Source organism: Phalacrocorax carbo, chromosome 4 (assembly GCF_963921805.1).
Source record: "Phalacrocorax carbo chromosome 4, bPhaCar2.1, whole genome shotgun sequence".
In the NCBI taxonomy this organism is placed as follows: domain Eukaryota; kingdom Metazoa; phylum Chordata; class Aves; order Suliformes; family Phalacrocoracidae; genus Phalacrocorax; species Phalacrocorax carbo.
This window is the reverse complement of record NC_087516.1, coordinates 64,189,689-64,201,728: the sequence shown is the minus strand read 5'-3', so window position 1 is coordinate 64,201,728 and position 12,040 is coordinate 64,189,689. Positions and strand designations below refer to the sequence as shown.

Here is a 12,040-nt window from a genome sequence, read left to right as displayed (position 1 = left end):
TATAAATACTAGAGCTTTCTTTAACCTGGAAAGCAGGTACACCTCCTCAGATGTTCCATGGTCCTGGCCCCCCTCATGTCCAGGTGGAGTGACTTTTGGGGGGGATCTTTTTGGCCATGAGTGCTCTGCCATCTTGCCATAAGACCCCAGGCCCCGAGGTACGTGTGGTGGGTGCACAGTCTCATCTCAGCAGGCAGACCACACACAGCTGGGTGCTTGCCAGAACCTGGGAGTTGAGAAGTCCCATGAGGTCTTGCTGGCTAGATAGAGCCTAAGAATGTTCCCTCTAGAATTCAGTTTTATCTTGCAAGTAGTTTGTTAATCCAAAGAAAAGGTGAATGCTTGTAAGTGATGCCAATTAAAAGAAAAACTTTGAGGGGGGTTTCTCTGCCTTTTTTTTTTTTTTTTTAAAGGGACACTGACATGCAGTTGACTCTATTGCTATGGCTTCTTCCCATTGTTTAATTAAACTTACTTGTTTAAAAATACGTTAGATCCTTGCCTTACAGACTGTTGTACATCCCCACCTATCTGCACACTGTAGTTGCATACAATAGATTAGACAGTTTGATTCTGTTCCCTAAAAGAAGTGATGTAGCAGCGCAGGATCTGCCTTCCTCCCCATTCAGATTGGAAGAGCTACTTCCCTGCAAAGAGAAGGAAAACTAGAAGGGGCATCTGTGCACTGGAGACATTCCACAACACACCCTGACTTCAAAAAGAGTCTTCAAAAAAACTACTTTTTAAAAAATCTCTCTTTGGATTCAGTACAGCAGGCTGGTATCAGATTAAAATAGGGAATAACCAGGACTGTTACAGGGGAAGAAGAAACAAGGTGCATTCCTGCTTTGTGTGGTCAGCTTCATTTCTTATCCTGTTCTTTCCTGCCTCTTTGTTTGTTTTTTTTTTTCAATATTAATTCAGTGGGACTGTTCAGATGCACATAAACAAATGCTTGAGTGTTGGCAGAGTTGTGGCCTTTCAAGCTTTAGAATAGAAACCATGTTGTCAGCTACAAGTAGCCCCACATACTATGGACAAAGAGTTATTGCCTAATGTACATAATATCAGTAGAAGAGCGTGCAAGTTCCCTTTCCCTCTGCTCTTCATTCCTACTGGATCAGCTGAATATCAGAAAGTATTAAAGCTGTCAGTTCACAGGATTCAAAGCAGAAATTTCTTAAAATCACTGAATAGTTTACCTTTTATTTTTACTTACTGTTCTGCTTTGCATCCCGATCAAGTTTCGTTGCGCAACAAAAATGAAAAGGTTTATTGTATGCAATAAAACTAAAGGCCCTTGCACAACCCTTCATAGGTACTACTTCCAAGTAAGAATGGAAAGCCCTTGAAAAGTTACGAAGGTGGTTTGTTGTTTTGGGTTTTTTTAAAAAAGTTTCTATGCAGCAAAATTCTAGTATATTTAATGGCAAAGCAGAGTGGGAGGAGTTGTGGATCTCTTTCATACAAAAATGTCTGGACATATAGATACACGCTTGGTTGATTTTTTGTTTTTGGTTTTTTAAACTGTTTCCTGTAGGGTGGGGAATCTCTGTCGAGTCCTAATTTCCCGTGGGAATATCTTTTGGAAGTTGAAAAACTTCAAACAAACATTGCCCATTCAGAAAGCCTCTGTCTTCATTGATCTAAGCTGAGTGAATAAAGCTGATGGTGGTAATTTGTAAGACTTGTTTTAGGTAACTTTGAAGGGTGGTAAATTTGGGGAGTTAGATGCATTACTTAGGAAAATAACTTTCCATCTAAGTCAATAAAACTCCTGTGGCTTTGTGGACTGTAAAACTATGAGTTTTCAAGTTTTCTGCAATTTGGAAGGCTGTTAACATGAGTTTGTTGGCTAAAGCTAATGGAGGTGGTGTTCTGGCAGCACGAAGTGCCCCAGCACCAGCCTCTGCGCAACGAAGTGTCTGGAGGAGGCGCCCACTGAAGTATGAATTGCCTTAGATAAATTCATAGGAGCTTTGTTTTTCTTTCAGGGCAAAAAGACATACACGTCTCGTGTAGCTAGTAGGGTATAGCAAAATTCAGCAGTAGAGAATGACAGACAAAATTCTAGTATGAGTGTCATATGCTGCCTGTGTCAGGAAAGCAAGAGTTAAGCCTTTAGACAACTGGTAAATAAAGTCTGGAGTGATCTTCAGTTTTGTTTCCAAGCAGTTTTCTTAAATATTAGACAGACCATTTGCTATTCTTCGTAAATATAGTCTTCATTTTAATTCATTCAAATACCTTTTTTAAAATTGCATCGTGCATATTATATCTGCCCCCATGGGTATCTTACATGAAACAATTTTTTTTTTGCAAGCTTACAACTGATTTTATAATGACTTTAGAATTAAGTTGTTCAAGTTTTTATTAAATTTATTTTAAAGAATTTTTACCACCACTGGAACATTCAGGAATGTTTATATCAAGGAAGATAAATTAGTAAGTTAGTGGTATCTACTTTTTATATGGCCTATTTAAAAAAAAGGATTATTTTTATAATGGCAGACTTGAGTTATTTCAACATGAATAAATATTATAATTATTTTAATCTTTATTTTAAACTAGTAAAGAAAAAAAGAAATATTTCATACTTTTATCTTAATTACTGCAGTCTTTTGTTTCTCAAAATAGTTTCTAAAGGCCTGGATCTGGATGTCATTTTTACCATAGGACTTTTTATAACCTGAGAACTTCTGTTTGAGCCCTGGAAACCACCATGTGTTATATTTTGGGGAAAGCATTTAAGTTTGTTAATTAATTAAGAAAATCATTGATCAGAATCTGTGTTTCTTTTCATTTTAAAAGTTGCATGCCAACTGTGCAAAAAACAAACCAGTTTTTTTCCTGCTGCTTTTAGAATAACTGCTTAATGTGTTTTAAGACGGCTCAGTCCTGCAGCTGTTGTGGCAGAGGGAAATGCAGGCGGAGTTCCCAGGACATTCAGGCTTGGAGCTCTGCACCATCGCCAGGTGCAGGGCATTGTACGGTCAATTCTCCATTTATTAAAGGAGCATAATATATATGGCATATTATCACTTCTGAGGAATAGTTCTGACTGAATAACCTTGTGTGTGGTAATCTGCTAGTATTCAGTTGAGGAAAACAGTTGAAATAACAGGCTTCACTGCTGGCTTTTTATTTTATGTGTGTATGTGGGTTTGTTATTTCTTTAAGATGATGTGAATTGGAAAGTGTTAAACCTCACCAGAAAACTGCCCGTGCATCTTACAAACATGTACTACTATCTACCTCACCTTCGAGAATATGAAGATGCCATTTTCCCAAATGTTATTTTTGGACAACAGAGAACTGGAGGTAGGAAATAAAGTTTGCCTCATATTTTCTATATGTTTATATTTTATATTAAGTTCTAGTGATGAAGCATCCTCAGAGTTTGGAGGGTTTTTTTTTCTTTAACTTTGTAATGTTGCCAAGCTGAATAAATTTTAATGGGGATGGCAAAAGCGCTTTTAACACTCCCATTCCAATTTCAAGTCTTCCCCAAAGTATTTTTATAAACCTTTTCAAATATCAACAAAAAATAGTAATAACTGTAAAGCATTATTATTGTTGTTCTTAGTCATGGATTCATGTGGCAAAGATGAATCACCTGACATTTTTTCCCCCCAAATTAGTATGAGTGAGGAAGCCGGGGAGAATTTACAATTCATACAGTTTGCTAAAGTTAAAAGCAAATGGAAAGGTGATGTGATCATTTGAAGGATATTAATAAATCTTCAGTGTGACTTTTTCATCCAGATGAGAAATCAGCTGACACCTGCACAAATCATAATGAATTCCTGTGAACTATAACACAAATGATTGTTGCAGCTTCTCCTAATTGTCATGTGATAGGTAAAAAGAACTTTCAAAAGCAATAAGCAAACAAGGAACTAGTCAACTATTTTGCTGAGTTTTGTATTTCGTTAAAATTTTGACTTTTTTTCTAGGGTTAATTTATAAAAAGAAACATTTTTGTTTCAAATCAAAAGAAGCACTTTTGATTTAACTAAAAAAATAACTTGGCCATGCCCATGACATGGGCTAGTGGTTCTACTGGAGTAGTGCTGTGGTTCTCACTGGAGTGAGATCTATGAACCCATAGATCAGTGTGAGTATGCAAAAGACCACAGGTAGTCAGCAAAATGATTTGCAAAAAAAAAAAACCCCTTCCGAAAAATAGATACATTCACAAGCAAGCAAGAAAAAAAAAGGGGGGGAAGAAAAGTAATAAGAAATAAAAGAAATTGCATTTGCATGTTTAATTTTCATTTATTTGTACGTGAAAATCACAATAGCAAGACCACACTTTAATAAGTACAGGTTAATCTTCAGTGTGTAAAACCAAACAAAACCCCAGTGGTTTAGCAGGTTATGTGCTGGGAAGGAACATTGGAACTTTGGCAGTTTTGAGCTGATGGCGCAGATGATGAAGTCCGGAGGAAGTTACTAACTACACCTAATCCTTTCCTTCAAATCTGTTGCTTCCTTACCAGCCTCCCGAGGTTTTGGTGAATAGGAATCTTCTGAAAGGACTGAGCCATATTATGTCACCGACTTCAGTAATGCCCTCACCAGTGAAGAGAGATGTAAATAGCACAGGTTTTGCTACTAGTGGAGTCTTTGCCAGAGACAATTTCAGTTCCTTTCTTCTTGATAAGAATGTCTAAGTTCCTTTCTTCTTATTATTGATTATGTCAAAGCCATGGATTCATATCACATAAACTGCTCAGAAAGATTTTTGAGATTTTGATATTTTTCTTATTCCTTTCTGAGATACACAGAGCTCACCTCCTGCCGCAACTCGCTCGGTAAAGCAGTGTTACTTTAACTCTTACTACTCAGATCTGCAACTCTATACCAAGACCTAGCACTTATTTTGCAATGCCCACTTTTGAAACATAATAGCAGATACCTATATGTTTGCCAGAGGTAGTAATATCTCCAAGTTCTCAAATGTTGACAGCCTACACAGTGTAGACCTAGTGCTTATAACACAGACACAGGTGTCTCTAACCTAAACTTAGCTGGAGGTGTCTCTCTTTCCAGGTAGTAAAGCAAATGCTGTCACAGTGCTATAGGAGTACTGTCACCACGTCTCACGGCCACATCAAACCAAAATTAAAATGTAATTTCAGTTTCCCTTTACCTGACTTAAAATTACATGGACTTCTTTCTTTGCAGTCTCACTGGTGATGGGTGTTCCTACTGTGAAAAGGGAAAAACAACATTATCTGATTAATACACTGCATTCCCTACTGTATGAACTTTCTGAAGAGGAGAAGAATGACTGCGTCATAATCGTCTTTATAGCAGAGGTGAGTTTGCATGGAAAGGTGCAGTATCCTGATCAAAGGACAATATGGAGGTTTATGTCTTTGTAATAGCGTAGGAGAGGCTGCAAAATACTGTTAGTTGGGCCTGTGGGAGGGATTTCTTCAGGGCTGGAGGAGATAGTGAGCAATTACTGTCTCAGTGTTCATATGTGGAAAAAACCCTGTAACGTGGATGATCAAAGGGTAAAAAGTCATATTACTTTTACAAACACAGTTGTTGCAGTCAGATTTTCAAACAGCACCATATTAACTCATTATTTACCTCTGAAAGTATTCTAATTCAAGAATGAAATGTAAATCCTCCACAGAAAAGTTCCACAGAACCTGAAAAAAGTAAACTTACTCTAACAACAGTTCAGATTATTTATCTGCTGCTTTGATATCATAGATCTTGCAAAGTACCTTGACATGATAGAGCCTTGCCTTCTGCATGTGTATTAGCATTTCTTGTGAAAGGGAAAACTGTTCAGAGACTTGAACGGTTCCGTATTTGGGAGAGTAAACAGTGCTCAAGGTAAAATATTGGGTTAAAGTAATTTTTTCTCATTTGAAAATGCTTTAATCATATTGGAAAAAAGCTACAGAAGGGAATTAGTGATAGTTACTTGCGGGTAAAAAGACTGTGCAGTTTTTCAGGATTCATATTTATTCTTCATATTTCTTCATCTTTCCATAAACAACATTACATTTCATACCTGTATTCATTAACAGTTAAAGTTTGCTTTTTTAGTTCAGTCATCACTCAGAGCAGCTTTTGCAACTGTAATTCATAATATTTAAAAATACAAATATTCAAAAATATTTCAAAGAGAATATTCAAAAATTCAACATAATTCCCTTTATTAACTTAGGTCATGAATTCCACTTTTCCAATTTGATCACAATGAGAAGTAGATAGGCCCAGTGTTACTGGCTGTAGTTCCTCTTCAGCATAATTTTCAGGAGATGAACTTATTTTACAGTTGCTATTTCCCAGTAAAGAGCCCTGGCAACGAAGAGCTTTGCCTAGCTGCCATTAACCTTCTACTACAGGGCTTCAGAGAGTTCCTTGAATTTTTAAGGGTTAATTTCTGAATAGTAAAGTTTCCCACTGTGGACAGTCCTAAAGTGGCACTTCTAACAAACAGTAGCTTTGGTTGTAGTAATAGTCCATTTCAGCCAATTTAGGATTAAACTGCTGTTGTAAGAATCAGTCTCTCCCCTTTCTCCTGTCCCCAAAGTCACTTTCTTGCAGCCCCCATTTTTCAGCCATGCAGTAAATTAGAGCAGGTTGATTGTGCTGATATGAGATGTGATAAGAACATTTGATTATGAGAGGGGGGCAGGTGTGTTCACTGATTCTAAATCCACACCTTTCTTTTTCCCAGAAAGTTTCAGAAGATCAAGTTAAATGTTTACATCATGGGTTAAGTCAGAGTAACTTATTGACTAAAACTGAGTTTCAAAGTTGTTGGTATTTTTTTCTTATCACAGTTCTTTATTTAGCACATTGCATCTTTTTTACTTATTACAAATTTAATACATAGGTTGTAACAATTATTTGTGTATTTAAAAAAGGAATCCGAAGTGCTAAGACAGGTATTGTATTGCTTTCGAAATCCATAAAACTTAGCACTGTTTAATAAAGTTAACAGATGTGTTTCCCACACTAAACTGTTATTTTTGTGAAACAGCGGCAGTGAATAAGTATGTCCTTAAAATTTCCAGACTAAGTGCCATAAGTTTATTATATTAGGAAGAAACTCTAAATAAAAATTTTAAGTATTGCTAGCTTTAGAAAATTTTGCTTAGGTGACTTTTCTCAACAGCCTCGGGCCTCTTTTGTGACTTTTCGAAACAGCACTTTTTACTGATAGTTATATGGCTGTGCTTTTCTGGCATAAGTGAAAGCTGTAGGATAGACTTTCATGCAGAAAATGGCTTGGCCTCCTGCAGAAGCAGTGAAAAAACAAAATGCAGAACCATAGCTGGAGATAGTTCAGTTCTACTTTCAATTACATTGAAAGTTCAGTTGGCTTGAAAACCCCATAGTGTCCTTTAGTAGAAACACTGCCATAACATATTGCTTTTGTTTGGAATGAAAAGAATTGAAGAGTAAAATTGGAGGTTTTGCCTGTGAATAATTTCCTAAAAAATTTTGCTTAATACTAAAACAGGTGACTTGAACTGAACCCCCTCCCTTTTCTTTTCTTTAGGTGAATGCAGAATACGTTAACAGTGTTGCAGAAAGTGTTAAAACCAGGTAAGTCCCATGGAGTGTAACACGGGACAGCTAGTAAACACATTTTGAGCTTTTATGGAAAGAATTAGAGCATTTTGGCAATAAATTACAACTCTACCATACTGAAATGGAACTGTAAAGAAACGAGGCAAAGGTGCGCTCTAAATATGTGTATCGTAACACACTGTGAAATTCAGAACAGAAGGATGTATATCAGTTTATTTTCCTTATTTCATAACTATGCTTTAGCTAATCAGGCACGGTCTCAAGCCTCTGATAAATATTTACTTGAACCTCAGTTTTTTCCCCATTAAATTAATGCTGCAGTTCAAGGCACCTGAGGCTATGTGTATTAGGTCCCCACTGACTTCACAGCCCTGCAATGTATTCTTATGTCTGTCGTGTTTTTGAGGTGGTTTTGTTTCCTCATTTGCCTCTTTTTCATGAAGGCAATGGATTTTGGACAGCAATCAATGGGTAACATGAGATGGATATTCTTTGCTGTGCCAAATTAATACAAGAGTTATCAAATGAAGGCTTGAGTCCCAATGCAGTTTTGCTTGCTCTTATCATTCTTTCCCATAGAGATGGCATCATATGCATGTGAAAAACCTTAGAGCAGCTTGAGAATAACAACTACTAAATTAAAATGATTGGGCAAAAAAATACCTTCATTGGAAGATTTATTTTGTCTTACGAAAGCTGCTAAGATATGGTATAGTGGGGCTAGCACTCACAAAACAGGTAAGGCTAAAGGCCCTGAAGTGCAGCTGACTGAAAGAAGCAAGAGATGAAATCTGCATTTTGCTGCAGTAGTGGTGTTGCTGTTTTCTGAGGTGCACAAGCTCATTCATGAATTATGTAGTCTGACAGAACCCCACTTTGGCCAGTATCTGAAGCGACACAGCCTTTCCCCTCTCTCCTTCTTTAAAATGACTACAAGAGTGCTCTCAATCTTTGTAGCAACGTTTTTTAGAATATTAACAAAAACAAAAAAGTTGACCAAGATCCCTGGAGAGGCTGCCCTTTTACTTCACCTTTGAGGCTTTGCTGCACGTCCTGCTCCACTCAAGGTATCCCAGACTATATTTAGGGTGCAGGTTTCCCCAGAATGCTCCCCAAGCTGAGCCTGCTAGCTAAGTAATAGCAATATCTTCTTGTCTCCGGAGGGTTTTGCTCAGCTGGGAGCAGCTGCAGCTAGGACAAGGTGAAGAGGCAGTCCTCTTTAGTACCACTGAGCACCACAGGGTACAGTACAATATGTACAACCACCTAAGCAGTTAGATAATTTTTATTATTTCATTATGGTTTTTGAAAACACTGCTGCAGAGTAGATGCTCTGTCAGCGTCCCACAGTAAGATTGAGGTTCTTTTTCATATGTATGTTTGTATTGTGATCTGCTTAATTTTGGATATTAGCTTTTTTTCATTAATCATAGGAACAGTTGTGTGTAGCTCTAGGTAGTGGATTTGATTGTGAATCATGGCTGTGTTTTGGCAACCATCTCAGGATTATGAGTAAGCACCTATAGATGCAGGAGGGGCAGGATTTCTGAGACACACTTCTCTTCAGTGTTTGATGAATTATAGTCCTTGTTCTGATGGTTGTCAAAGATCCCTTCTTGGTTCCTAATGTACGATCTCTGTGACTTAGTTTCTTTGCTAGAATTGCGAATTCCGGTTAAGGGGGAGCAGACTGAATTCTGTGGAGCTGCTGTCCATGGTTACCCTCAAAAGTCTTTTTGACGAATGGGGTCTCACTAAGCTTCTCTTAACAGCTTCCCCAGAGAAATCCAGTCTGGAGTCCTAGAGGTTATTTCTCCTCCTGATTCTTATTATCCAGATCTTTCCAACCTGAAGAAAACATTTGGGGATTCAGAGGACAGGGTAAGGTAAGATAGCTGTATAAAACCTAAGAACTTTTGCTAAGAGTATAAAATGGAAAATTCTGTGAAAGTCAAGATTGTTTGAGCTGATAATGTTTTTGTATTTCAGAGCTAATGGACCTCAAGTGTACTTTTAAAAAAATTATTACACTAGGGGATGTTCAGAAAAACTATGCTGCACATCAGCTTCAGGGTGAGAGCCAAGACGTCTCCTCTGGGTCTTGACTCTAGGCATCCCACAGGTTTTAAACGAGATGGATAATGCCAAGAGGAGATAGGCTAGATGATCTGGTCATAAAGGAAAAACACAGGAAAATGTTTTATGTGATAGATAAGGGAGAGGCTCTGTGAAACACACAAAGAAAACCCCATGTGGCCCCTTAGTTAACTAGTAACAACTACTGTGGGTTTAATTAATGACCTAACTTTTGGTGAACATGGGCTTTTTATACTACTGTTAATAATATACCCTAACTGGTGATTTCATTTGCTCGTGTGCCCCAAATTCACTGAGACAGAGATTATAACCTAATAAAATTGATTTATTGGAGGAAGTAATTTTCTTTTGATCAACAATAACCAGTTTATCAGAAGCTACCCCAACAATGCAGCAAGAGAGCTGCAGTACTGACGGTTGAGGTTGAAGGAAATCAGCAAGTGTATGTATGCATGTATACTGGGATTGTAGATAAACCTTTTATCTTTCAGAGCATAAACAAGTTTACATACTTATGCTTAAGTTTCAGATGTTACTAGATTTGAATCAGATACACGTTTATGTTAATTAAATACCGATAAATTACTCTCTGGTCTTTTAGCATTGATCATCAAACAGCAGCTTCATCCTGTGGTAAAATGAGAGACTGTACTTTGTAGGAAAAAAATCTGTGTTCACATTTAAACCTGAAAATGAAGTTTATCAACCTGTTTTCCATGCAGTTCATCAGTAAAAGCACTTAATGTTAAATATTTAAGAAATAGTTGTGTGTTGATCTCTAGTGTTCATAATATATTGAGTAGAACCTTTAAGTCATTTGACATGAATATGCTTGTTAGACATTTTGTTTCGGGCTGCACTGATACAGATCTAAATTTTTTGCTTAGTTAACATTAACTTTTGTAGGAAAGTCAAATTATTTACAAATGTTTACACTGACTATAGAGCAATTTTTATTCACTTAACAATGAGTTAGAATACTCAGCCTTAAAATTTTAATGTAGAGAAAAAGCTGCAGAGCATTAAAAATGCTTTTATTATAGAAATAACTCTTGCAACCTGCACAAAAAACTTATCAGATTTTGCTGCTTATGTTTAGGTGGAGAACTAAACAGAATTTGGATTATAGCTTTTTAATGCTATATGCCCAACCTAAGGGAACATTTTATTTACAGGTATGTTCACATTATCATTAAGTAGCTGCAATACATCTGTACCTATTATTAGCTTTGGCACTTTTGTTTCAAAGGCCCCAGCAAAAACAGCAGCCTATTGTTACTTTCTTTGCATTTTGCCTGTGCTCTTTACAAGCATCCACATATTTCTGTGCTTATATACATCTTGCAGCCAGTGCTACTTGATTAAATCCATCTGTACCTTCCTGTCATTTGTGAGGTTGAATAACAAGGTAACTAAAGTGTGAAACCCTTATTTGATTAGGTTAAGAAAGTCAGAGTTTAATGTGTTTTCCCTTGGTGCAGCAAGACAGAATAGTGGTGGTAGGCCCAGGTTATAGTCCAGATCACAACAAACCAAAAAACCCTTACAGATAGGGAAGCATACCAGTATAGTGATACTGGAGACATGGTTAAACTGCAAGTTGGTACCGATCCTAAATTCTCCAGAAGGTTTAGAGTGTTAGACTTTAAGATGATCCCCATGCATTCAGGCTTAGGTTTAGCCATCATTCTAGATTTGTGCTAATTTTTACTCCATAAGGGCGATAATCACCACCAGAGATTCCAAAATTTATCATGACTGTTCAATAATGGAACAGATGATAAAATTTTATGTAGCTAGTGAATGACAACGGTTTTTAAAAAAGCTCAGCACAGCATTTTGCTGAGTTCTTAGTTTTCCTGGGTCATCTTCTGCTCAAACAGGCCACAGATTCTGCATCACATAAGTACATCACAAGATTCCCAGAAGCAGAAGAGAAGACCGCAAGAGCAGGCATCTTTTATTGTTCTTGTCAGCATCTAACACAAATGCATTTGAGCTGGGCTACTCAAGAGTCTATGCCCTGTTCTCAAATTTGGCATAGGCACTCAGAAGACAGGTGGACAAAGAAAAATGTTGTCTGTCGAACAGTTAAGGTTTACTGGAAAATGAATTATTTTCCCATGACTTTCCTACATTTTGAAGAATGTTGCCCAAGTTTGCTAAGTGCTCTAGAGCATTAAGGCATGGGAAAACATGGTGAAGGGAAATGTTAAGCATGCTGCCAGACACTTAATGTTACCTAACTATTACTTATCACTTACTATTATAAAGTTCTCCAAGTACTCATGTTTGCATGGAAATTACTTACTTATGCATTTGTATTTTTAAAGAAATTCGAGAATATGCATTTTCTTATCTGGGACATTACATA

General features: G+C 37.1%; 1 protein-coding gene across 1 annotated transcript in view; it reads left to right on the top strand.

The window, feature by feature from the left end:
- MGAT4D (MGAT4 family member D) overlaps positions 1-12,040 on the top strand; it is a 40,142-nt gene that overhangs the window by 11,712 nt on the left and 16,390 nt on the right. Inside the window, exons 3-7 of the mRNA XM_064450222.1 lie at positions 3,181-3,321; positions 5,191-5,324; positions 7,538-7,584; positions 9,342-9,455; positions 10,766-10,841. Of these exons, the coding sequence (XP_064306292.1) occupies positions 3,181-3,321; positions 5,191-5,324; positions 7,538-7,584; positions 9,342-9,455; positions 10,766-10,841 (512 nt within the window). The remainder of the gene's footprint in view (positions 1-3,180; positions 3,322-5,190; positions 5,325-7,537; positions 7,585-9,341; positions 9,456-10,765; positions 10,842-12,040) is intronic.